The 27,977-nt window shown below is 46.3% G+C and overlaps 1 protein-coding gene across 4 annotated transcripts in view; it reads right to left on the bottom strand.

Annotated features, from left to right (window-relative positions):
• PHF14 (PHD finger protein 14) overlaps window positions 1-27,977 on the bottom strand; it is a 174,348-nt gene that overhangs the window by 101,058 nt on the left and 45,313 nt on the right. For all 4 annotated transcript variants that reach the window (XM_036759514.1, XM_036759516.1, XM_036759515.1 and 1 more), the window contains exons 8-13: window positions 18,085-18,231; window positions 16,798-17,068; window positions 16,394-16,500; window positions 15,005-15,100; window positions 13,504-13,607; window positions 11,790-11,921 (exon numbers count right to left, since the gene is read on the bottom strand). In XM_036759514.1, coding sequence (XP_036615409.1) covers window positions 11,790-11,921; window positions 13,504-13,607; window positions 15,005-15,100; window positions 16,394-16,500; window positions 16,798-17,068; window positions 18,085-18,231 — 857 coding nt within the window. The remainder of the gene's footprint in view (window positions 1-11,789; window positions 11,922-13,503; window positions 13,608-15,004; window positions 15,101-16,393; window positions 16,501-16,797; window positions 17,069-18,084; window positions 18,232-27,977) is intronic.

Below are 27,977 nucleotides of genomic sequence, written 5' to 3'. Positions count from 1 at the left end.
GGTAAGTAAGGTCATGGGAGCTGATGAGATCACCAACTGCAATAGTATAGAGGGAGGAGATGGCCCGGGACAGAACCTAAGGGACACCTACTGTCAGAGGGTGTAATCTGGAGAAGAATTCAGCAAAGGAGACAGAGAAGGAGCAGTCAGAGAGGGAGGGTGGAGTGTCCCATCAACCCAGAGTGAATACGGTACCAAAAGTGTCAAAAGCTGCAGAGAGGTCAAGGAGAATGAGGATTAAGAAAAGGCCACTGGATGTAGCAACTCAGAGATCAACAGCAACTTTGGACAAGGGATTTTGGCAGAATGATAAAATCAGAAGCTGGATTATAAAGGATTAAGAAGAGAGTAAGCAAAGGAACCTTTTGTAGATTACCTTTTCAAGGAGTTTAGCTACAAAGGGCAGAGGAAATGGGAGGGATGGAAGGATCAAGTGAGGGCTTTTTCAGGATGAGGGAGACATGGGCATGTTTGTAGGCAAGAAAGAATGAACCAGTGGACAGGGAGACGCTGAAAATAAGGGAGATTGCGGATGGCAGAGGGGCCAATCTGTTGGAAGAGACGGGATAGAACAGGATCACTTGAGCAGGGGATAGATTGGCCTTGGTCAAGAGTAAGGCCACTTCATCCTGTGAGACAGGGGTGAAGGAGGAGAAGGTGAAGGCACCTGAGTGGTAAGAGAGAAGGAAGAGGGCAGAAAAGGGAAGAAGGCTTGAGAAGGTCTGGAAGAGCCACCATGGAGAGTGGGACAGTGAGAGGACAATGGAGGTACAGTAGGATCGCCAATGGGCAGTGAAGGCCTAGTTGAGGTTGTACGGCATACACTTGTTCTGTGATTTTCTCCACCTTCATTCAACGGCACAGGCATGTGTAAGAGTCAAGATGATAAACGGTGGGAATGATACAAGGCTGAGGCTTAGATGGCATAATCGATGATATAATAAAGACATGAGGGATTCAAGAGAGAACAGTGTAGAGTTCAACTGGTTTACCAAGGAGTCAAGATGGGCAGAAGAAGAGAGTGGCTGGTGCAGGGGGATGGCCTGGTCGAGGGACCTGAGGTCATGGTGCAGATGAAGAGCAGGGTTTTACAAGGGAAGGCACAGAGAAAGGTAGAAAGCCAATAGATTATGGTCAGATAAGGGGATTTCAGAATTCTTCAACAAGGAGGTGTTACATGTGGGTGATGACAAGATCACAGGTATGACCATCTCTGTGCATGGCTAGGGTGGGGTGGAGGAGTAGCTCATGGGACAAGAGGAGGTTGAAGAAATGAGTATTTGAAGGGTATTTGAAGAAGAATTAATATGAATATTGAAGTTTCCTAGTATGAGGGCAGGACTTGGGGAGATAAGTCAGGTATCAAACTCATGGAAGGAGGAAGGGAATAATCTTAGGTCTCTGTAGAAAACAGCTAAAAAGATTCTGATTAAATCATAGATATGAAAAGCATGAACCTCCAAAGAGGAGAGGTTATTGAGTGACAGAGGAAGGGGGAAAACCTGGAAGTAACAATGGGAAGCAAGGAGTATGCCATTCTCCTGCCCTAACCAGTGAGTTGAGGAGAATGAGTGAAGAGGCAGCCAGTACTGGGGAGGGTGGCCAGGGGGCTATGTCCTCAGGAACGCTGGGGTTCAGTAAGAGCCAGTAGATGGAAGGAGTGAGAGAGGAATGGATGTGAGATGAAGGGAAGTTTGCTGCCTATGGAACAGGCATTCCAGATGGCACAGTGGAAGGGCTACGTAGAGTAAGGATGAAACTTTCAGGTGGGTGGGTGGGTGGAGGGGGAATGGGGTTTGGATGGTGATCTAGAGAACATCAGATTCAGTAGGATGTAAAGGGTACGACCAAGTGTGAAAATGTTCATCACTGAGTGGAGGGCACTGCTCCGGGAGACCCAAAATCGAAGAGTAGTCTTGGCCCCACTGGTTCTGCACATCCCAGTTGTCACACTGGGCTAGCCAAAGGAAGTGAAAGATGCCTTGGGCCAGTACAGATGATACTAAAACTAATGGATTTTGTACTATTTGTCACTTAGAAGTATCCCCAAAGCCTCCAATGGATTAGGGTGGGCAATCCATCAAAGACTCATGTCACAACAACCTATCTATGCCGCTCATCTGGTGCAGCTTTTGTCACCATCCTCCTGTCTCTTGCTAACACAAGCATCCCAATGCACAACAGGGGATGTCCAATGGTTATCATCCTTCACTCTCCACTCTCAGCCAGTCCAGCTATGTTTCTGCTCATGATTGTCTCTGATGACAGTCCTTTCCACCCATCCACATGAGGAATGTCTCGTATCAACCACCATGTGCCTCTCATTGCCCCGTGGGCGATGCTCCACTTTAATCCTTCAGAGATTTCAAAGACTTACAGCCATGCAGAAACACCAGTGGAATCCTGGGATTCAAAAGCCAGAAGCTAGGTATTCTGCAAAGGCCATCCATTCAACTTGCTCAAGTCTCAGCCCAACTCACTAAATATGCGCAGTGTGTCTCTAATGCCATCAGCCAACCCCCACAGCAACTGCCAGGGATATAAAGGATCAACTGTGGATTAAACGAATGAATAGGGCAGCTAGATAGTGCAGTGAGTCGAGCACTGGCCCTGGAGTTGGAAGGACCTCAGTTCAAATTCAAACTGACACACTTACTAGCTAGCTGTGTGACCTTGGGCAAGTGCCTTCCCCCACTACAAAAAAAAAAAATAAATGAATGAATATATGAAGTAATTATTAAGCATTACTATGTATAAAGCCTTGCGCTAAATACTTGGGATACAAACAAGAAAGTCAGAGAGTCCCTGCTCACAAAGAGCTCCCATTCTGATGAGAGAGACAACACACTTGGCAAGTTTTAGCTTCAAATCAGAAAGAAAGGTCCCATGGTCATCAGGGCACGAGGGCAAAGGAGATGGTAATGTCTCTTCTTTAATGTCATTCCCACTGACAAAATCTTATCTATTTCTGTATTTGTATCACCATCTGACAGGGACAAGGACAGTGGTGGCCAGAACTTTCTTTCCTGGGTTTTCACTAAATTTGGCTGTAGGCCCTGCAGGAATTTCCAGGCTCTGTCTCCAAGGAGGCCATTTCCCAGGAGGTTGAGGGCCCGGGCTGGAAGCATTGCTCTTCTCAAGGCTCTTGGGCTCAGGGCCCTGGGCTGTCTCTATCAGGGTCTGAGAACAGATAGGGTTCAGGGTGGTGGGGGAGGGTTTGACTTGCCAGATGCATGCTGCCTCCTGTCTCCTACAGGGTACCCCGATGCTATAGCCAGGCTGGCTGGCCGGCCCTGGGGGTGGCAGCTGTCTGACACTTAATGCGGAAAGCTGGTCCCTTCTTGATAGGGGCAGATGATAGCTATGAGGGCTGGGCTAGAAACCAGCCTGGTGGTCTGTGTGGTGCTATGTGGGGAAAGCAGAGTTCATGACCACAGTAATTACCAGGATTAACAAGCGATTCTCTTTTTTAATAGCAATACAACCACTGTTCTTTCTAGACCAGGGGTGAGGACCCTGCAGCCTCAAGGCCATATGTGGCTCTCTAGATCCTCAAGTGTGGCCCACTGACTGAATCCAAACTTCACAGAACAAATCCCCTCAATAAAAGTATTTGTTCTGTAAAACTTGGACTCAGTCAAAGGGCTGTGCTTGAGGACCTAGAGTGCCACATGTGGCCTTGAGCCTGCAGGTTCCCTACTCCTGTACTGTTCCCTTTCTCCCTTCTAATTTTTAATGGACCTTATCTTCTTTTTCAACTGGCATTCCTTGCTAGACCACTATTTACTCATTCACTTTTTTTAACCTTCCTTTACCTCTTACCTGAATAATGACAAATTTTAGGAGATAAAGAGCCTTACTCTGGGGCACTTGCTCATAGCAGTCCTCAGCCCTGCATGGAATCGCAGGATTTGTCCATCCAAATTTCAGGACTGTGACTGTCCTTCCTTTCTATATAACCAGAGTGGACAGTTACAAAGGATTCACAAACTCTCGGGGCCTGTACCTTGGACAAGAGCTTCAGGAAATACAGGCCCCAATACCTTCTTCACCTTCCATGTCCACTAATGAGAAGGCTCCAGGGAATAACTCAGTAAAGGGCATCAGGGTTGTTTGTGAGGAGTCAGATCATCCTGGTGACCTCTAAGGGCTAGGAAGGATACCTTCGAGTCTGCCTTAAGAGGCTTTGTGAGCACAGAGCTAAACAGAGTGTTTTCTGGGAAGCAGTCTGAATACAAGGGCACAAAGACATGGGTGCTGGAGACAGCCTTGGGAAACACCTAAGCTCTTCATTAAACAACAGAGAAAACTGAGAGACAAAACACAAATGACCTGCCCTGTCACAGGACAGACTGGGGATGAAACCTCAGCCCAGGATGGAGCGGGAGTGCGCAGGTGCTCAGGACACCCTCTGTTCGAAGGACTCACAATTCCAGTCTGACACATGCCTTGGATTGCAAAGAGCTCCTTAAACCTCCTCTGCTAAGCATGAAGCAACAGCTAGACCCCGATTAATCAGAATCCAAATGACTGGACCCCAGTTAATGAAAAGTGGTTTTTCTGTAGAGAGCTTTTGAAAGAAAGGAACAAAGGGCCATAAGAAAGCTCTTCTCAGGAAGATTTCTTAGCTGGGGATGTCAGGAAGAGCTGGGCCCGACCACAGCTGGACCCACTAGGGCATCAGGGTGATCTTGGTGTTACTGTTAGTCATAGTACTGTTCAGTTCTAACTGCAGGCTTTTTAAAAATCTCCATCATAAAAGCAAAATTAAATTATTTTTATCACGGTACCACCGTAATAAAGCAAGAAAATTTTAGAAATAATTTAGCATGGATTGAAATTCAAAGGAATTTCCTATTTATCAGGAAATCCAATCAGCTAAATAATTAACTATCTAAATAGATGCCATTGATAGAGGGCTTGACACATAATCTAATTCCACTGGTCAGTTTCCAGACTTGGAAGGGACCTCCAAGGCCTGACCCCAAAACCCAGCTGAAGAACCAGGTTCTCTACGATATGCCCCACCGGAAGTCCTCCTACTGCCGAGGAAGGCAGGCTCTCCTGACAGCATCTCGTCACATTTGGAGGCAGATCTCATTTGGATCCAGTTTGGGACCAAGCCCAACAACTCCATCCTCTCTTCTAAGGAAATATTTGAAGATGGCTATCACAGACCCCATCCCACTGTCACTTTTTCCTCAGGCACAATAACCAGGAGGTCGTCTGGTGACATTATCTTAAGGCCATTTAATAGGCAAGTGGTTCTCCTGTTTATGCTTTCAGGCCAACAATGTCCTTCCTAAAATATAGCAACCAAAACTGAAGCCAAGAGTGGTGGTCTCATCAGGTCAGCATCATGCTGACCCTTAAGGGGTCCACTAGAATCACCTGGTCTTTTTTTCCAATAAACTACCATCCAGTCACATCTCCTCCTTCAAGAGCTTGTGCTTCAGAAGTTGATTTTTTTGAATATTAGTGTAAAATTGATCCCAGTTGTATTAAATCTTACTAGATCTGGCCCAATCTTCCAGCCTGTCAATAGCTTTTTGGAACCTAAGGCAGGCCACATGTTAGCTATCCACCCTAACTTTATGGTATCTCTAATCTTGATAGGCATGCCACTTATCTAAGTCACTGATTAAAAAAAAAAAAAACAGTTAACCAACACTGGGCCCAACACAGAACCACTGAGGAATCCTCAAAAGTCTCCCCATTTAACTTGCTCCACAGCCACCTAATTGTATCACTTCTTTGGCCTACACATCTACAAGAACAGCCCAAATGCTTCTACCAAAGTAATAAAGGACACAAGCTAAGTCTAGCAGACTCTTATCTTGACAAACAGACACGCTGGCTCTCTGGGATCGCCGTTTCCCTCACTAGTTGTCCAGTGCTCATTTACTCAGTCTCTATTTGCTTCCCATTCTGGGAAAGTGGACACTAGCGCTTCTGAGGTGAGAAGCCCATAAGATCCTAGATTGAGAGCTGGCAGGGACCTTGGAGGTCATCGAGGCCAACCCCTTTCACTTCACAGAAAAGGGAACTGAGGCACAGAGAGGAGAAGTGACTTCTCCCCAAACACCCAGCTACTGAGTGTCTAAAACAGGATTCAAACTTCAGGTCAAACACCCCCTCCAGTACCTCCTCCTTACCTGGCTGCCCAGGCTTGAGGCCTTTCTCGCTCTATTATGATCTTTCAAAGATCACCGGACAGAGACTCAGAAGTTATAGCTGACAGTGATCTGACAGTGATCTCCAGGCACTGAGACACAGATGAGCTGGTGCCTATTCCACTGTGCCCGACTCTGCGGCCCCATCCAGGCTTTTCTTGGCAAAGCTTTGGGAGCGGTTGGCCATTTCTTTCTCCAGCTCATTTCACAGATGAGGAAACTGAGGCAAATGGGGTGAAGTGACTTGCCCAGGGTCATTCAGCTCAGGAGTGTCTGAGACCAGACCTGAACTCCAGTTTTCCTGACTCTAGACTCAACGCTCTGTGCACTACCCCACCCAGCTGCCCCAGATGAAGCAGACTTGCAGCAGCTAGCCGACCACTGCTGTGTACTGTCCATCAGCCTGGAGACCACCCTCTGTGGCCAAGAGAACAGAGGCCAAAGGAGAGCTTCCCCATGACCGATACCTCCCGAATTTCCATCCGATCACTACTCTGACGACTCTTCCTCAAAATGACTAAAAAGCAAACCATCCAAGCCTTTGCCCTCATTCCGCCGAGCCTACAATCTGACGAGCTCCAAGCACTTCCCCCTACATCGTCATCTGCCCACTCTGCTGGGGGATATTTTCACATTCACATAACTCACCAACAGGTCTGAGGCCCGCTGGTTACCCTCATCTGCCAAGAAGGTTTACCAGGATGTGGCTGCTGCACATGCTACAAACCAAAGGTGGAGGCACTGACTGCCTCCGTCAGCAGTCAGAGGGCCAGCATCTTCTCTAGCTCTCTGAGGCCCAACCCCCACGTCCCAATAAGGCTGAGCTGAATCATTCCCAGGAGTCACATCATGTTAGGGACTTAGCAGACCAAAGAGCAGAGCCAGGATAAAGCACACAGGGTGCTGTGGGTGCTGAGCCCTCATGTTGAGGCAGCAGAAGCCAAGGACCCCACAGGCATTAGGGGTGCTGAGATCTGGGCTCTGAGATGGCACCAAAGAAGGTACTGACTAGCAGAGCCTAAACCAGGATGCCAGGTGTGTGGGAGACATGGAAGTGAACCACACAAGGCTAAGGAAGGGGAAGAGGGGACAGAGTGAAGGGAATAAACAAGGGTGGGGAAGAGGTGGCCCTGAGGGTGACATCTAGAAGAAGGATAACCTGGGCAGGGGTGGGAAAACAAGCTATCTGGTTTGACCCAGTGATGGAAAGCCCCAGTGGAGGTGGGTGTTGCACATTCAGCTGTGGCTGACTAAAGGTCAGCAGACAGATTTTGGCATCACTTCCAAACTCACTGGAAGTGACAAGTTCACCCAGAGACAGGCCCTGGGCTGTAAAGAGAGGACTGCAGAGGCCCATGAGTACCAAAGAAGCACACCCACAAGCAAGGGACTGAGCTAAAGAGGAGACAGGGGACAAGCTGGGGGCTACACCCACCAGGCAGAGGGAAGGAAGAGCAGGGAATGAATGAGTAGGGTGGCCATGGCTAACAGTGGGCTCAGAAAAGAGAGGACAGTGGGACAAAGCTCCCAAGACTGGGTTCATTTCACAGACAGAAGGCTGAGGCTCTGTGTGGCCTCTCTAGGTAGCACAGAAACAGATGCATGGATTCAGTTCTTGGGGGCCAATCTACTCAAGCTTCATGATGCAATCTCAAGCAAGAGTTAATGGAGGGAAAAGACAAGCATTTTAAGGAGAGGACCAACTAAGAGCAGCTAATCCTGGCCTTTAAAAGAAAGGTCTGTTTTATATAGCTTCTACTATCTTGAAAAGAAGTCACAAAGGCACACCCAGAGCTGGAAAGAATACAATCAATACAGTTCAATTTCTCTGGTAAAACTGTATCCTCCAGAAGTCTTGAACTAATTAAAAGAGAAAGTCAAGTTTCCAATCACAAAGGCACCTGAAGCGTGAGATTAGTACACTTAAAGAATGACGACTAGCCAATGGGCCTGCACTAGCTAAACACCCGCTTAGCCATCATGGCCCCAAGGGACGCTGCTGCCTGGCGCCTCCCCAACAAGGTTTCTCCCCAGGAACAAGGCCCAAGACTGCCATCCCTGCTTTACTTCCTAATGCCCAGAGTAAGAAGTGACCCATATTTCCTTCAAAGCGGCGTCCGACAATTCAGGAGTGCCTAAAAAAGCTTTGGTGTATGACTGTGTGGGAGCGCCATGGTGCTGTAAGAAACGAGGATGCAGATTACCATTAATTTTTTTAAAAAAAGATGTGGAAGGTCGCATGCATTTTTGGAGAAGGTCACTACAAGTCTGAGTTCTGCTTCACTGTTAATAGAGAGCTCTCACGAGGTGGAAGTGATCTAGAAATATTTGTAACAAAAACAAAACATTATCCAAACAAAAAAAGAAGAAAGCAAACAGCTGAAAGAGAATGATCTCTCAAAACTCCCCTGCAAACAGCTCCTTCCTGCCCGAGCCAGGGTCGGGGTTTTAGTGTGCCACAGCATTTCTTCATCATGCAAAAGCCCCACACATGCCCCTGCCCCCAACTCCATGCCAATGCCTAACTCAAGCAATGCCAATGCTCTGATGGACCTTCAGCTTCATCCAGGTGGTCACACAAACACACGGTCAGGTCTGCCCACCCTGTGGGAGGGCCCAGCTGTGAGCAAAGACAAAGCATTCCATACAAACACAGATACACTAAGTGGTGGCTGTGCTCATTACCAAATGGGCTTCATTTTACTCAAGGGTTTGTTCAGTCCACAAATCCCCTTGGTGTGAGCCCTGGGGCAGCCTCCAAGGAGAGGAGAGCAAATGCAGATTGTCCCTCCATGGCCCCCTCTGTCCCCCATGTCCCTTCAACCTCCCTCCCCAGCGGCTCATTTGCCACTGCTCACAAACAAGCCACGTCTCTCCCATCCACAGACCAGCCTCACTTGGGCGCTCCATCCACGCTCACCACTGTCCTCTCTCTGCTGCCCTTGATGGAGGAGGCCGTCTACGCTGGGGCCTCAACTTCCCCTCTCCAAAGTTATTAATGTCTCTCTTCGGCTGAATCGAGCGGGTTTTTCTCAGTCATCAGCCTCTCTGACTCCTCTGCAGCCCTGAACACTGTTGCTGATCCCATCTTGGCAATCTCTAGATTCTGGGCATTTTCCCTGGCTCTTCCCTCATGCCCAGGATATCCTCCCTCCTCCTCTCCGCCTCCTCATTCCCTTCAAGTAACAGCTACAATCTGATCTTCATCAAGAAGCTGTCTCTCCTCCCTGTTCCTGCCAGGGCCTCACTTCTGCTGATTCTCCCAGTTTCTCCTACATGTCTCTCTGCTTAGACGGTGACCTCCTTGAGGGAAGAGGCCATCTTTTGTCTTTCCTTGTATCCTCAATGTTTAGCATGGTGGCTGACACACAGTAGGTACTTAACGAGTAGTAAGAGAGAAGGGTCTTCTGACAAAAAAAGCCCAGAGTGTTCTGGGAATTCAAAAGAAAGAACTGACTGCTGGGCAGCATGACCCAGCACACGCAGGAACAAGGTGGCCCTTGAGCTGGACCATGCTCTCGGCTGCCTCCCTGATGTCCAGGCTGGGCAGGACCTCCCTCACCAGAGCACTGACCACAGCGGAATGGGGATTCTGTTCTCTAAGCTCCTTCTACACCCACTAGCCTTGCACGTGTTCCTCGGTAGCAGGGAACACTTACTTTCTTGTGGAATAAAGCGTGTGTACACTTTCACATCCTTCCTGGATGCATCTGGGCGTGCTATAGTCAGTCCTGGTTCCCTGCTGTATCCTCAGGCCTTTGGGCCACACCATTCCTAGCTTAACAAACGTCCATGAAATTGATTACTTGCAATAATTATGTACCACTTTAGGAACGTTCAGTGGATTATTTAAATACATCTGCATCAGAAGGAACTGTAGTTCTCTAGCCCTACTTATAAAATGTTGACTGACTTATTAGGGTTGACAAATAGCACTTAATAAATCTATTACTACATAAATAACTACATAAAATCTTTAAGGAAAAAAGCATGATGGGCAAAGGAGTCAACTGAGATCTGATCAGTTTCTTAACAGAGACTTTTTAAGGAAGAGCTTAAAAAAAATCAAAGAAATATAAATCTCTGTTCTCAAAGCTGACTAGGTTAAAAAATTCTACTAAGCTGACTTAAGATAATGGATCCAAATTATTTAGGATAAAGGAAAAGCTATGTGGAAAGGTTCAAAGGACACTCACTCTAAGAAAGGGCAAGGGGAGCTTCCCAAGACAGTTACAAGGAGGGACAAGCCCATTTCTAAAGTGAGTTAAAAAGCAAGAGAGAAAGCTGTGCGTGTGCGTGTGCGTGTGCGTGTGCGTGTGTACACATACACATCACTGGTTTTGAAACAGCTCCCCCCTCACTCACCCAATCGCCCACAGAGTAAAGCACATCAAAAAAGACCAGTGTTTTTCTGCTGGCCCCCCCCCCCCCGGCTCCAGAAGCCCTGAGCCTGACAACTCGGTCCTAATTTTCCCACTGAGACACGAGGCTCCAGACCTGAGCCATCCCTCATGGCATTCACCAGCTCCAGCAGCGCTCCTGGCCCCACCTCATGCACGCTGACAGCTCTTCCCCCTGAACTCTGGACATGTCAGAAGCGTGCAGTCCTCAAAGGTGCAACCCTCTGATCATCAGGGGGCAGCGTGCAGTGCAGCTGCCTCATGGGTGGCCTAGGGTTTCTCTCACTGCTAAGGCAGAGACACCGGAAAACAATCATTCCTCACCACCAACATTCACAGAACACTGAAGGGTTTGCAGAACCCTTTACACGTTAATTCACTTGGTCCTCCAAACAACCCTGGAAAGACGTGTGGTTAGGATCCCCATTTTACAGAGGAGGAAGCTGATGGAGACAGCAGTGAACTGATTTACCCAAAGTCACACAACTAAAGGTGTCTGAGGCCAAATCTGAACTCAGGTCTTCCTGCCCCCAGACCCTGTGGCTCTCTCTGCTGAGTCACCTATGTGGCTGTGGGCATCTGGCACCTGCCTCACTGGGCCTGGAGTCAGGAAGACCTGCCCTCAAATCCGGCCTCATACACTTCCTAATTGTGTGACCTTGGGCAAGTCACTTAAGCCCTGCCCGCATAAAACTGGAGAAAGAAACGGCAAACCTTTCCAGTATCCTTGCTGAGAAAACCCCATGGACAGTTGGTCCACAAGGTCGCAAAGAGTTAGACATGGGTGGCTAGGTAGCACAGTGGATGAAGTGCCGGCCTCAAATCACGAAGACTCATCTTACTGAGTTCAAATCTGGCTTCAGGCACTTCCTAGCTGGGTGACCCTGGGCAAGTCACTGAACCCTGTTTGCCTCAGTTTCCTCATCTGTAAAATGAGCCGGAGAAGGAAATGGCAAAGTGCTACAGTATCTTTGCTGAGAAAACCCCAAATGGAGTCAGGAAGAGTCAGGCAACGAGTGAACAACCACAACAAAAAGCCGTCTGTACTTAGAGAAGGTGCATATCGGCAGAGCCAGAGTAAACGCGTCCAGAGGAAACATCTGTGATGGTACTGACAACACCTACTCTAATATACTACATAAGTCACCATCTCCTGTTCCCGGTGTGTGAACAACAAACCAAGCAGTCAGAGCGATGAGCCCAGAACCGTCCTCACCAGTAACTGTTTTTGGTCTTTCTTGGCATCCTTGTCAGAGGGGGATCCAGACAGCCCAGATGATAATGCAGCTTACAGGTGTCACACAATAAAAGCAGATGTTGGTCATGGTTCTTCTTACAAATCCCACAACTGTGAAGAAAGGCAGGAAAAAAAGCATGAAAATAATCACCTCCTCAAAGATATTAAATCATTTCTCAACATATGCTAAAGTGGAAAGTGTTACAAAGAATCCTCTATAGACCATTTCCTTAATGATCAACTTTTATTGCTTTCTTTTTTTTAAACAATCAACAAACATTCCCTTCATGTTTGTGTTAGGAGGTAGTGATTACCATCAAATTCTCAATACCAATGGGGTCTTCAAGGACCATTTCAAAAGCTTCACTAAGGAACTATCATATTCAAATCCTTCTGAGAAGGGCATAAATAGCCATCCCACTTGGCTTACAGAGTTGGAAATGCATCCTTGCCTTAGACTGGCTTCGTAGTGTGGAATAGGAAAAAGAAAAAGAAATCTGGAAGGTATGGAAAGGTCTACTCAATTCTCTTACGGACAACATTCAGGAAATCCTTCCGTGTCCAAGGGCAATTTTCCCCAAATATCTTACTATCTGGAATTTATGCTAAAAATAATTCACAGATAACTAAAGACAATAATCAAAACTGACATAAAAGAACTTAAAATATAAACAAAATTCACTTAATGTTCTAACACAAATGTCCGAAATGTAAATACATTCTTTAACGAGTCCTCCCAAGATAGCTTAGGTAAAAAACAAAGCATTTCCAAATTAAACTTTGGGGTTTAGAAAATAAATCAGTCATTACAAATTGCAAAAGTAAAGTTTTCAAAGACTCTCAGACATCAAAACTGCCCTCCTGCAAAACAGATGCAAAACATTCCTTAAGGGGAAGTGATTATAAACAGAGATCTAACGGGATCCTACCTGCAGTTCATCAGACCAAAGGTATTACTCACTGAAGCTGGTGTGGGTGGGTGTGTATGAGTGTGTGCAGAAAGGAAGCTGGGATTTTTTTCGACTCTTACAGCCATGTGAGCAGGGTGGTCGAGAGGTAGGAAAGCTGGGCCTGGGCAGGTGACTCAGCTTCCCAGATCTAAGAATCTAAGGTGCAGAGAAGCTGCCCACCTACATTGCTATTAGGGAGCTGCTATGCTGCCAATATGGTAACCCAAGCTCATAGAAAAACAAGTAATGTGTATGTAACGGACAAAAAAGCATTTTATCTCAATGGCTGAGGTTTCTCCAATAACTATCTTAGCTCCAAAAGGGAGGTGGCTGAAGGTCCTCCCGCACATACAGAAGCTGCAGGGCTCTCCATCAGTTCTGAGGAGGCCCAGCCTATAGGACCAGTCCTACTGGGCTTCCAAGGAAGGCCACTTTCCCTGCCTGCCATCTCCCAGCATGGCAGCAGGGACTCAGCTTCCCCCACACATGGCCTGGTCTCCCTCCCCTGGGCCAGGGAGCAGCTTCTGCTGCACTAAATGCCACACTGCAGTGAATGATAGAACAAGCCAAACAAAGAAGCAGAGAACAAAAACCTATCGAGCAGAGTCACACTGACTGTGCACGCAGAAAAAAGTGGCATGAGGATGAAAGGTGCTTTGGGCGGCAGCCCCCCGCTCCCACAGCCCCTGTTGCTGGCCAGGACCAGGATGTCTCCATGGCCCTGCCCAATCATCAATACTCACCTATAAAGGACAGCTGGCAAGGTCGAGGTCTTTTGGGCACCGCCTTCCTTTTTGCTGGGCTTTCTCTCCTTGGGCGCTCGTAAGATGGCCGGTATGTTCAACTTCTATTGATGTGAACAACGAAGTTTTTAGGGTTTGGACCATGTGACAGGCCACTGACTGTGCCCCCGCTGACCAGGGGCAGACTGCTCAGCTAGCTGGCCTACCAGCTACGAGCGTCCCCCGGATGTCCAGCGCTGGCTTCTTTCTGCCACTTGCTGACAGGACCCTGGGGCTCAGGGTGGCCTCTTGCCACCTGAGTAATGAGCCCCTGGCAGATAAGGCCACTCCCCGGGGGAAGGTGGAGAAGGAAGAATGGAAAGAAAGGCCTGCCTTTGCTTGACAAAAGAAGAGAGAAGTCATTTGTCTGCACTAGGCTGGTGCTCCAGAGGCGAATCCAAAGGACCATCTTACTGGCCCAAGCTCTGCCCAAGGGTGGCCAGACCCTCCCTGGACTTCCCTCAGATCACAGCCATGGGTGCAAATGGAGGCCCCTTTGGCAATGGTTCCTGCGCTCCCACAGAGAGAACCCAGGGAGAGGGATCCGGACAGGCGTCTTTACCTCCACAGACCCTGCAAAGAGAGGGCTCGGGAGGGAGAAGGAACAACGGGAAGACACCAAGGTCTCTGAATCCCACCGTACTAGCCCAGCTGGGGAAGAAGAGCATATCTTACACTCCCCACTGCTCCTTGGGCCTGGTGACTCGGCACCCCGCCCCCCCCGCCTCCCCGCCCCGATGACAGCGAACTTGAATACATGCTTTGCTAAAATAACTGATCTCAGTTATATAATGGACTCTGCCCTCCCTGAAGTCCTGCCACTGCCCTGGTCCCAATGATCAGGGACAGAGGGCTGCAAGCCACCATGATCATCACTAACCCTAGTTGAGAAGAGGCGCTTCTGCAAGACTTCCTCCCAGCACGATGGCTCCTAATGCCAAGCCAGACAGGCATGTCTGCGCCAATGATTACAAGCACTCTGCCTTCCTGAAACAAGAAGCAGCCTCGTCCTTCAGCACAGTCAACTTATTTTTCTTCTGCTTTGCCCTCCCATCCCTAACATGTGAAGAGAAAAGCCTGCCTGTCCACAGGGCCCCAAAGAGCATGCGGCACTGGGTCTGGCCTTGCCGAAGGGGCAGGAGAGAATTCAAGAGAATTTACCACGATTAACTTGTGCTTTGGGTCTGGCTTCATCACGAGTGACAGGGCAATCAGTGAGTGCAAATGGAAGAGTTTTGCAAACCAAACAGCTATTACAACAACAAAATTAAGCTGCAGGTTTCCAGGAGGTGGCTTATCAAGCTCTCGATACGCTTCAGTCAGAAATCATTATCCCCGAAGCATCCCTTGGACCCAACCAAACACAAACTGACAGATGGACCAGAGATGGTTCCTGGAGCATCATCTGCAGTCATACAAAGGCTAGGGCACATCAGAGGGGGATGGCAGGGCAGAGACCCACCTGTCCGGTGATTCTGCCCAGCAAGGCCCAGATCCCCTGTCCTTCATTTCTGAGCTTTCCATTCAGGTTCTGGAGTTCTTCTAAGGATTCACACAGCTTATGAAAGGAAAGGGAGAAAAAGTCATGGAAAGGACAGGAAGGTGCCCCCCCCCCACCACCATACCCCGCAGATGGCTGCCCACACAGTGTCTCAGACAACCCTCACCATGCTGGTGGCCATTTTACTTTCTGGTCTGGCCCAGGGAGCTCTCCCAGGGTGCGGAGGGAAAGCTACCAGGGCAGGCTACAGTCTACAGGTTTCTAAAAGAACAGCCTGCCAGCCCTAAGAAATTCAGCAAGTGACCCAGGCCTGCCAGCCAACATGTATGAGACGAGGCACCTGACCCTAGGCCAGGCTAGCTCCCAGGCCAACTTTCTGGTCACTGGACCTCACACTGCTCTAGAACATAAGGTGGACTCCAATCCAAAGGTCTCTCAGACCCCCCCAGGTCACCAGAACATTCTTCATAGGTGTTCAGAGACTGCTGCATTTAAAAAAAGTTTCAGTTACTCAGATGACAGATGATTGAGAACAGACCAATACAGCTATCCAAGGACCTAAGAGAGCACCTGTCAGAACTCTCATCAGAAAAAATAATAATAATAATAATAATGCCTGGCACTAGGGTGTCATCCAGGCGAGTGGAGATAAGGAGACGCACCAGAGGCTGCAAGGATTAATGAAACATGCAGGGTGAGAGGGAGGAGCCATGGAGGCAGGTGGAGTGATGGGCCTGAGTGACTGGCATAAGGCGAGCAGTCCTGGCAGAAAGAGGAGCCTGCCCAGGCTCTCACAGTGGAGCTGTGCCAGTGGCAGACTTTCACTCAGGTCCTCCTCACCCGCTGGCCAGCCCATGGGCCTCTATAGGAAGCTGCCTGCAGGCTTAAAAGAAGTTTAAAATCAAAGAGAAAATTCTCTACTCTTATTCTAAAATGCTGTTAAAATATGATAAAAGTTTTCTTGTTGTGTCTCGTTTCTGTATTTTCCTAATGAAAGTTTAAAGTGTGAACTCCCTCCAAATCCAGAAGAAAACGGAAACGAAACCAAAGTCCTCATATACCCAGGGCACGCTGAAAGCCGCGGCTCGTAGAAACATGGCTGTACAGATGTGTGTGTGTGATCCAGACCCTTCCTGCAGACGACCTCAATGACCCTCACAAGTGGCGTGAGAGGATGCAGGTGCTGCTACTACCCTCAGTTTACAGATGAGGGAGTGACCAGCCTGGAGGTCCCAAGGCTTGCATGGCTCTAAGGCTACTTTTGAACTCAGCTCCTGCTGACCTGAGGCCTCGTGCTCCAGGCCCCGTGGTGGCCCTCACTGCCCATGTATGGGGTCAGTTTTCACTCACCTTATTATACTCCACGTGCAGCTTTTCCTGTTCATTTTCCAGCTTATCCTTGATGTTTTTTTGCTCAGCCATATTTTCCTGAATCTGAATCATGCGCATGTTTCTCTCTATTTAAATCAAAGAGACCACATTACTTCATAAAATGTAAAAGTCAACCATTTGTACAGAAAGCAAAATCAGCTGCTCTCCCCTGGCCTGAGAGAGCAGACTGACATTTACACCAGTGCTATTTGAGGTCCTGGTTAACGACAGACCAGTGGAAATCTAAGGCTAATGAAGGAGGCAGAAGGACCAGTAACAGTGAACATTTTGGGCCTGGTTAGTGGACCTGGAAGAGCACGTAAGAAATACTAGAGAAAAAGAATCATCAGACCTCACTGTGTCTGCAACTTGTCCATACTGACCAAAATAGTAATTCACAAAATCCGCAGTCAGAGCTGGCTGTTTGTGCTTCCGCCGTCCATCCACGCTGGAGCTAGTATCCGATGTGTCCACAGGGAAGATATCCGTGCTGATGCCCATGAGCTCGGCTTTGCGCATCAGTTTACGAATGGCCGAAGCGCTGCTGGTCAGAGGCCGGGGCAGCTTTTCTCTCGGCACCCAGGCCTGAGGCCTGGTGGAACGAGCCAGTTCTGCCTTGGCCCGATACTGCTGCAATCGAGCATTGATTCTGGCCTGGGAAGGAAATGCATTCAAGTCAGTCTACGTTTTAAGTAATAATCAATATATTTAAAAGACGTTAAAATGGAATCCAGAGATTCATTAAATTCAGCCAACGCTGATTAACGACCTACTGTGTGTTGGAACCACTCAAAGAGAAAGGTGGGACATCCTCTGCCCTCAGGAAACAGGTGCACCATGGGGGAGGGGCTGCTGCCAAGGTGCGGATACCTGAGCCGAGATGACTCCCACATACCCTGGAGGCCAGTGGGGGAGGCTCACTGAGTGAAGAGCCAAAACGACAGACTACTTTATATACATCTCACACACGGTAATGTAACTGGAATAAGAATATTCGTGTGTGTGTATATATGTGCATGTGTGCATGTGTGTGAGACATGTGTACACAGAACTTTCAGGCCCCAAGGGCTTCCCTTGGCTCTCGAGTGGATAAAGTTCTCCACGGTGCCACGGGAGAGCTCAAAGAAGAATGAATAGGGTATTCCACTGAACCAAAATGCTTTTGGTCTTCGATGGGGAGTCCCACCCCTTGCACCACAGGCTGAACTAAACCTCAGTGTCAGTGATGCAGGGTCTGACTGAGAGCAGGTCTCCCCCTGCCAGGAGACTAAGTCAGCTCCCTTGCCCCAAGTGAGTGCTGTCCTGGCAAGATCAAAAGGCAAGTTCGAACCCACGTCGTTCTCACTTCCTATTCTAAGGACATCTATTTTCAAGATAAAAATGGCCCCATGAGCCAAGACACCCACCACCCCCTGGTGGCAGCTATGTGCTGCTTCACTCCTTCTGGGAGAATAAAAACCTCCTGAAAGTTTAATCTGAAAACCTCAAAAGCGAGAGGAGCCAGTAAATGGCACCAAAGGATTTCAAACACCCTTCTTTCCCCACCAATCTTTGCTCTGCTTGAGGCTCTAAGAGCCCACCCAAATGCTTCTGTAGGCCTGCCACTCCTCCACTCTCAGGAACAGCTCAAAAGCATCAAGTCGAGCACTGGAAGGATGGGAAGAGGGTACCTGGGCCTCCGGGGACAGCTGCTTCTCCCTCTCTTGCAAAGACATCTTACAGTAAGACTGCAGAGCCAAGTAGTTTTTCCTCTTCCACTTTCTGTCTAGTCTGTCTGCGTGCTGTTTGCAATAAGCAAAAAATGGGTCGGCTATGTCCTGATATCAGAAAAGAAAGGAAGACAATTAACGGTGTTCATCTCAAAACGATAACACAAAGACCAAACGAAAGGATGTATAGAAAGTGCTTGGTGAACCTTAAAGTGCCATCTAAATGCTAGCTATTTTTATTATATGTGCTAACACAAAATTTATTTTTCTGCTGATTATTATTATAGAATAATAATTATTTCTAGAATGACTAAGGCAGTAACACTTCAAAATCATGTAAATGCCTGCTCCTGCAACTATATGTTACATGATAAAAACTTGTTTCAGTCTGAAAAGTTTTTTTTTATTTTATTTATTTTATTTTACTATGTCAGTATATATTCATTAATACTTAGAATGAAAATTATTTTAACTGATCGGAAAATCAAACATGAAATCTTAAAGCTCTAAATAGATGAAACTTAAGAAAAGTTTTGGCAAGATGGTAGGCAGAGAAGATAGAGTTTTGTTAATTTTCTTCCCCAAAAAAATCTAATTTAAAAGGTAAGAAAGGCAACGTAGCACTGTGGGGAAAAAAGGTTATTTCAAGTCCAGCAAACTCAGACCCAGGTGTGAGAGGTATGTGATAAATGTCTTCAGGGGTCTCATCTACCCACCACCTCTCAAACCAGGAGAGGAATCACCGTCCTACAGGCCGGAAGGGTGCTGGGATGAATTTAGGAAAGTCAATAAAGATGTTCTGAAAACCACAAAGAGACATACAAATGAAAGTTACTTTCCAACTATTTATAAGTTTTTTAGAATCAATCTCTCTATAAGTACATAAGTTATGAAATTTTACAATTTTATAACTGGACTTTCAATGAATTCCATCAATAAGATTTTCTTTTAGAAAAGCAAAAAATTTTACATCTATAAAAGTAATGTTTCTGTAATATAAAACAAAATGCAAATACATGTAAATTACCATTTAATAAACACATTCTGAAGCTATGGCTTCTTTGGCATGGGAAGGGAAGCAGGCGGACAAACCTCTGTCGGCCTATGCCTTAATCATAGGAAGCAAGCACCAACATTTACATACCTCATCAGGGTTGACTGATGCATTTACACCCAGTCTCACTGGGGTCTCCAAACCATCTCTTCAGAGAATCATCTCCATTATACAGAGGATAAAACTGAGATTCAGAGTGGGCCACTGACTTGCCCAAAGTCACAGAACTGGTCAATGTCAGTGGGAGAGGATTCGAACCCAAGCTTTTCCAGAAGGAAAAAATAAGCACCCATAAGGATGGCTTTGAAAGCTGCCAGTAGAACTTAAATGGAAAGCAAACAGTGCAGAGCAGAGAGCCGCTATGTGGAGTACCAATTTCTTTTTCATAAAGAGTCCTTCTCTGGAAAGACTCCTCTGTACATGGAAGCTCAGAATGTAACAGGGTTGATGAAGCTGCCCACCAGAAGCCAGGCTGCCTCGCTCAACTCCTTCCAAATTTCACACAAACGTTCATTAAAAAGCGTCACAAGCCATTGGCTCCCTCAAAAAGGATCCTTTTGGAAATGTTGATGACTGAGGCTCCAATTCCTCCACCAAAGCAGGGTCTGGAGTCAAGGCAGGATCACAAAGAAGCCCACAGTGCCCCAGACAAGGTCTGAAAACCCCTGTGCCCCCAGCCCCACTTCACAAGGGTGCCCCCCAAGCACCCCGACCAACTGCCTGACAAATAAACACCCAAACACCGTGGGGAAGGAAACGTTCAGACAGAGGGACACTAAGAAGTGTCCGTGAATGGGCCTCTTCGCAGGCTCCAGGATGAATGGCTGCCTCCTTGGCCCACCCTTAGGTACCAGCTCTAAACAGAGGAGGCTGACTAGATGCATGGGGAAAAGAGTAAGAATTTACTTTTCTTTTTTTCTGGGATCATTTCAATGCTTCTATTTACTGAAGAGATGCGGGGAAACACACACACACACACACACACACACACACACACATGCCTTTAGAAGGCTTTGTGTACATCTTCTAATTTCCACATGGCTTTGGGAGGCATTAAGGTATTCTAGCGGCAGATTTACCTTCCTAATTACATTTTGCCTAGCACAAAACTAAAATTAATTAGTTTGCCTGTCCTAAGCTCACCACTAGAGGGGAAGGCCTAATTCCATGAAGCCTTGCCGAGACCGTCATGGGCCACAGTCACTTGGCCCTTCATCCCCCTCATCTGGCTACTGGCCTGCACCACCTGGGGATATCCCAGCAGCCCTGGCCTTGCTTCCTCTTAATGCCACATTCCAGTCTAGGAGCTAGTCTCTTGCACAGCATTTAGTGTTCCACATGGTGTTTTGAGCCATTAGGCTTTGAGCCAGTATTTGTTGGTGAATTGTTCTTTGTGTTTAAAAAAAAAAGCAGCACAGAATTTAAACGTACTGCATACAGCCCAAAAGTAGATATGAGAAGAAAATCCCCACCCCTGCCCTCTGCAAAGGCGAGAGGTCCCTAAGTGTTATACATCACTTATGTTTTCGGACTTTTTCAATGTATTCATCAGTTTTGCTGATTTCTCCCCTTCTTTTTCTTTTGTCTTAAAAAAATGCTATTTGTTATGTGAGATAGGCTCCTGGGAGGGAGAACAAGGAGAGAACCCAGGGAAAACAATGTTACTATAAAAAACACATCAATAAAAATGCCTTTTAAAATGTAAAAACATGCAAAACAATTCCTAGGCAGCATCCTGTAGCAAAATTGACCACTATATCACAATTCAAATGGATTCCTACAACTTAATCACCTAAACAGGAAGCACCAGGTCACCGTAAGCTCTGACTTATATGATACCAGGTATACTGCCCTGCACAGGCCCCATTCCCAATCTACTGACTGGTGTGGACAACAGTGTGTGTCATCACAAACCGGCACCTGCACATCAGCAGAGATTTTCGCAAATGACAGCAGCTGAATTCACATCAGCATTTTTCTCCTCCAATGCAAACTCACTTGAACCACTCAGCTAAATCCTTTCTCAGCTGCAAACAAAGAGATGCCCACTGACACGGGCATGATCGAACAAAGCATGGCACATGAATGTAAGGAAACATTACCATACAATGTGAAGGATTCAGAGAAGGATGGGAAGACTTGCATGAGCTGATGCAGAATAAAGTAAGCGCGACAAAGGGGATAATCTACAATATGGGGACGACAAGATGAATGGAAAGAACAGCAAAGTCCAAATGGAATGCTGTAAAATGGTGATGCCCAGGCACACACCACTCCAGAGAGACACAAGGCGACCTCTCTTCTCTGAAGGAATGAGAAGAAGGATATGGGGATGGAACATGACAGAGAGCATCAGGTTTGGTTGATGAGTTGGCCAGTTTTTCTGAACCTCCAACCATTTTGGAGAGTAGTCTGGAATTATGCCAAAGTGTTATAAAACTGCATATTCCCTTTGACTCAGCAAAACTATTAGTATGTCTCCAAAGGTGATCAGGAAAAAGAAAAAGAACCTTTATGTTCTAAAATACTTATAGCAGCTCTCTCTGTGGTGGCGAAGAAGTGGAAATTGGGAGGATGCCCCTCAACGGGGCAATGACTGAACAAGCTGTGGTGTGTGACTGTGATGGGATGCTGCCGTGCTGTAAGAAAGGATGAGCTGACTGATTTTAGGAAAACCTGGGAAGACTTGCAGAAAATAATGCAGAGCGAAATGGGCATGGGAAGGGAAGTACAGCATACAGTAACATCAGTACTGTTTGAGAAAAACTTGTGAACAACCAAGTCATTCTGAGCATTATAAATACTCAAATCAACCACAAAGGATCTATGAATGAAGACACTGTCCACCTCCAGAGAAAGAACTGATAAAAAGAAGTATGCATGGCATGGTTTTACATGTATTTATAAATCTATATCAAATGTGGCCTTCTCTAGTGCAGGGTAGGGAGGGATGGAGGTAGTTCAGAACTTAAAATGAAACAAAAAAACTAAATTTCAGAAAATTCAGTTACATGGAACATCTTTCTTTTTTAAAAAGTTTGACTGATGTTTCTTCTTCAAACACTTCATTTCCAATGGGGCATTACAGTGCCTGAAGTGCCTCTGGTAAAGATACTGCCTTCAAACATATGTGATCAACTGCATGCAGATATGCTAGTTCAGCCAGGATTGGTTTCTGACCTGGACAGGCAACATCAGTTGTCCAGAAGAACATGTAATAATGCCATCTATCTCTTTTGGGGTCTGTGTACCATAATGCATTAGCCTTTCGTCCAAAGGACCAATATGTAAAATTTGTTTTTATGTAAGTAACTAATGCATTAAAAAAATGTTGGTTCTGTGATTTCACCGATATAGAGAACTCCTGGCGAGGAGATGCCCTCTACCGATGCAGATCAGTAACTGCCTTTTTTTTTTTAATATTTTTTTCCAACTACATATAAAAATCTTTGTCTTTTTTTTTTAATTTTGAGTTCTGAGTTCTCTCCCTTCCCCCACTCCCATACCCTCTCAATAAGAATACAAGCAACTTGATATAGGTTATACATGTGCAGTAATGCAAAACATATTTCCATATTAGTCATGTTGTGAAAAAAATATATAACAAAATAAAAATTTTTAAAAAGGAAAAATAAAATAAAACAGAAAGCTACCAGATGGTGCCCACTGCCATTATCACCCATCAGCGATCTGCTGTAGCAACTAATTACTCTTTCCACTGAGCTGAAATTGTCTTAAACACTTCTTACATTATTGGTAAATCATCAATTACAAAGTTGATTTAAAAAATATTAGTAACTACCCACTAAGACCCCAGGTCTTATTTTCCTACAAATTGCTGACCTAGCTACATCCTCACCCCTCGATTCCAGGCTGGGAAAGGTGATTTTTTTAATCCAGCTTCAGAACTCTACTCTTTCCCCAGCTGTTTCTTTGTGCTAGATTCCAGCTGTGACTCCGGCCTGCTGAGAGCGTTGAAGATCTGCCTCCTGTGCACTGGTTAACTTTACAATCCTGACATACTTGGCAGATCTGAAAAGCATGCCTTCTTTAACACACTTCAGGAGACTCAAATGGCTACAAAAACCATTATGTTAACATAATGCACACAGCCCCATATACCCATTCATGCTACAAAGTGCTGAAATGATTGGGAAGCTGCCACTCAAACAGACTTGAGGCCCTGAGACTTTTTTAATCCCGTCTTTCTTTTACCGTCTACAGGAAACAGCTCTGAAAACTTAACAAAGTCAATTTAATAAATCAGTCTATAGAGAATAGCCTTTTTAGGGTGCCACACATTACCAAAACTGAAAGATAGGGATATAACAAAGAAATTGCCTTAATTAAAGAACAGCTTTAATTAAATATGCTAATTAGGTAAAAGCTGAAAGCATAACCAGGTTGAAATAAAGCAGAACCTCATTTTAATACTTAGTACTACTATTAAGGGTCCCCTGAACTTGTCTTCTTCAGTCACCATATTTTCCAGAAACACTGGACTCCAGACCATGCAGGAGGCACTGAAGGTACCCAGGACGAAGCCCCACTGAGCTGACATAATCTGTTGTTTGCACCCCAAGCTGGACTCCCCGTGTCCTTGGGTCTGTGCTAGGCTGGGACAATGCTTGTGCAGCTGGGGCTCTTTGCAGATATAAGCACACCCTCCGATCTTCATAGTCTAGCGGTTCCCAAGGGAAACGAAGGCAGCTTTTACCACTGCCTTGGAGGAAGGGCTCTTATCTTCTTTCCCACCTTTTTGAGCACATTCCCCTTCCCAAGTCATGCTCCTTCCCGATATCGCAGGCTCCCTTTGAACTGCTATTATAAAAGTGTAAACTTTGTTAAAGCCTGGGAACCCTTTGGGCTCCACATGCAGGTTCATTTCTCTTGTAATTAATCTGGTTTTCACAAGTCTCGCGACGCTGTGACTGCCTGTTGACACTACAAAAGGTAACCTAAGTGATTTATCAAAAGCCCTAAATGCTTATTGTATAAGAACATGCACAGATGTGCAAAGAATCTCTCGATTTTTATGACACCCCTGAAAAAAAGAGACTGTAGTAAAGGAAGACAAAGAAGCAGCAGCAGCAAGAACACATCAGGGTCCCCTCGGTCACCTGAGCCAGGCCTTAGTCCCAGTCTCCAGAGAAGGCCCTACTAGAGAAGAGGCCTGGAGACCAGCTTTCCAAGTGCCCAATCCACAAGCTCCTGCAAGTTCATCCGTCTGGGGAACAAGAATCATGTCTCAAGAGCGCTTAGTAGGGCAGGAAGTCTGGATGTGGTCCAAGAAACTGTGTACTGTGACCTGGCCCTCACTGTCCTGTCCATCACCTGCCGAGCCCCTGACAGACCCTGAAGGAGCGGAGCCCACTGACCCACAGAACGCCTTCTCCCAGCCCAGTCAACATCAGACTAGAACAGATCCATCATCCTAACTGTAAACGGCCCCAGAGCCACGTACCAAAAGATGGCAAACGACTGTTCCTTAACCCTGCTCTCGATTAATAATTTGCCTTTCCATGAGAATCACAGGGAAGAATCGGGTTCAATCAGGTCATCAGATACACCTAGGAAGGACTCGTGTTCTTTAGGACTATTTTGTTACAAGAACATTATCTCAAGGAGAAGTTACACAGCACGGGGAGGAGCGGGCCAGCCTGGGAGTCAGGCAGACCTAGGCCGACTGGTGTCAGTAACACCCGATGCTTCTGCTGCAGATGAAGAGCCGGCTACATGGGCAGAGAATTTCTTCCCAAGATCCTGCCTCACATAGATGTGACCTGAGGTTCCAACAAACCAAGAAGGGGAAGGCAGCATTAACTTTACCCAACTAAAGCATGCAATGTGTTATTGCTTAGAAAAAAAAAAACAAAACCAGCAATTACCATGGAAAAAGGAGAGATAACGGGACAAGGAGAATCCTGATCAATCGACAAGCATTGATCAACCACCTACTGTGTGCCGACTCTGTGCCAAGGGCTGGAGAGGCAAAGAAAAAAGCCTAAGAGCCTCTATGCAGTAAGACAGATAACATTCTCTCTGAATGTGACACGCAATCCCTATAATATTGTGACCTCCTTGAGCGCAGGGACTGTTTTGCCTCCTTCTATACCCAAAGCATTAGCACAGTGCCTGGCACACAGTACACTTCTCAAATGTTCACCAACTGATTCATCTAAGTCGATAAGACTAGGCACTAACAACTGGGGAGGGAGGAAAGCTGGTCATTGAAGGCTCCCATCCAACAGCCTGCCCAAGCCTGCCTAAATACACAGCCCAGACTACCTGCGCCCAAGTACAAGGTTGAGGAAGATGGCACAGCCAGCTCTGCTGACATGTGGAGGGGAAGATGGGAAGAAACACCTCAGTGGCAGATAGGAAACAGGAGGTCCAACCTGACTCCAAGAAGCCCCTTCTGCTCCTGTGGCCCTGACACCAGATGGAATGGAGGCTGGGGGGAAAGAATAAGCATTTATTAGGCACTCGCTCTGTGTCAGCCACTGTGATAAGCACTTCACAAATATTATTAAAGAGGGAGGACATTACTGAAACACACATCAAAAAACCACTCCATCAAGGTCTACGACTTGCTTTGAAAGTTGGCCTGATGATTTACTTTCACACACAGATTCAAAACATCCCAAGAGGTTGGAAAAGACATCATCCTGTCAAGGCATGAGAACAGGCTCCACACCAGGGAGAGTGAGAGCCCCAAAGGTGTGTCCTGGGCTAGTCCCACATGGTCTCATGCTCTGCCCATCCCCAGGCACCAAGAAACTAGCAAGTACATGGATAATCTTGCATATACAGAGAACAGTGTAAAACTGGGAATACAACATGTGAGAAAATCACTGTCACCAAAGTGGGCACAGCCCCATGCTGCTGTAAGCCAACACCATCACAGTCCAATACAGAGGAGCAAGCATCTCTTTGGTACCTGCTATGTGAGGTACTGAGACCGTCCCAGCCCTCAAGGTATTTACAGTCTGCTAAGGGGATTCGATGGGAACCTTGGAAACTGAGGTATCATGCCTTGATGAAGGCAGGAGATGCGCTAATGTGTGGGGAGGGGAGGAAAGGCTGATGCCTCAAGGCAGGCACTGTGGAGAATGTGGCACCTGACTTGGCTTTTAAAGGGTAGGGAGGAATTCAACAACTAGGAAGGTGAGTCAGGATATTCTCAAGAGGCTGGCTGAACAGCAACGTCAACAGAGAGTGAAGCAGATTTTAGGGAGGGGTAAGATATACCAACCTCAACACCTGGTGATTTCCATTTCTAAGCCAATGGCCCAATTACTACCAGAAATACTGAGTATAAAATCCTATCATAACAAAAATCCTATCTTGGAATTAGAGTTTGTAGAACTAGCCATTTCACAAGATTGGGCATGCAGAATTAAAAAGAAATACATATATATATATATATATATGTATATATATATATGTATATGTATATGTAGACATGTGTGAAAAAAGGATGATTTTTTTTAATTACCTTCCCATGAAAAATTCCTGCTGGGATTTCAATTTAGTTACCATTTACTGAAAGTCTCTGGGATCTGAGATCCCTTCAATGATGCTCACTACCACGCAATCCATGCCTTCTCATTGAGGGTAAATCTTACCTAAAAACTCCCCAAAACCCACCATGGGGAACACAGCCAAACCTTTGAAAGCCAGCCCACCTCTAGGGCTTTGAGAGCTTGGGGCCAGTGACAGCAGCAAAAAGGCTGCCAGCTGCTTGGCTCCCTATGCTGCCCCCCTCCCTGGGATGCACGTGTACTTGGTAGATGGAATCTTGGGGCCACCTTCACACAAGTCATCCTCGATGATGACCTGGACCAGTATGGTCCACTGGATTGTTAACCAAAAACAATATCACAAGTCCATGAGACACGCATTGCAACAAGATTTATTACAAGAGAAAGGCACATGCATGTGGAAACACCCTATAACAAAGATGCCAGCAGGACAAGGAAAAAAGCCTTGGGATTTCATATACAGGGAAAAGGGGAAGTCAGAGAGGAGGGAAAAGGACTAATCTCTTCCTAAAAGGGCAGAGAAAGGTGGTGGCAAAAGCAGCATTCTTTTCCCTTGGGAAGCACCAGATCATGAAGATAGGATGATCTGCATACTAAGAAGGGGTTGTTTAAGTGGTATCTCCCGAACCCTATTTCTAGGCAGTAAGACTAAAAATGCTTAGCTGAATAAAATAGTAACAAAATTCATCTGGAAGAACAAGAGGCCTAGGATACCTAGGGAATTAATGATAAGAAATGCTAGGGAAGGTGGCCTAGCCATACCAGATATTAAACTATACTATAAAGCAGCAGTCATCAAAACTACCTGGTACTGGCTAAGAAACAGTCGTGTATCAGTGGAATACTTTAGGTACACAAGACGCATTAGTCAACGACTATAGCCACCTACTCTTTGATAAACCCAAAGAATGCAGCTTCTGGGCTGAGAATTCACTATTTCACAAAAACTGCTGGGAAAATTGGAAAATGGTAGGGCAAAAACCGGGCATAGACCAGTATCTTACACCATATACCAAAACAAAGTCAAAATGGGTTCATGATTTAGGAATAAAGGCTGATACTATAAGTAATTTGGGAGAGCAAGGAACAGTTTACCTATCAGATTTATGGAAAAGAAAAGAATTCATGACACAACAAAAGATGGAGAGCATTACAAAATACAAAATGGATAATTTTGATTATGTTAAATTGAAAAGTTTTTGTATAAAAAAACCCAATGCAACAAAGATTAGGAGGGAAGCAGAAAATTGGGAGAA

Source organism: Trichosurus vulpecula, chromosome 5 (genome assembly GCF_011100635.1).
Source record: "Trichosurus vulpecula isolate mTriVul1 chromosome 5, mTriVul1.pri, whole genome shotgun sequence".
Classification (NCBI taxonomy): Eukaryota; Metazoa; Chordata; class Mammalia; order Diprotodontia; family Phalangeridae; genus Trichosurus; species Trichosurus vulpecula.
Note: the sequence above shows the minus strand (reverse complement) of the source record. Positions and strands in the feature narration are given on the sequence as shown.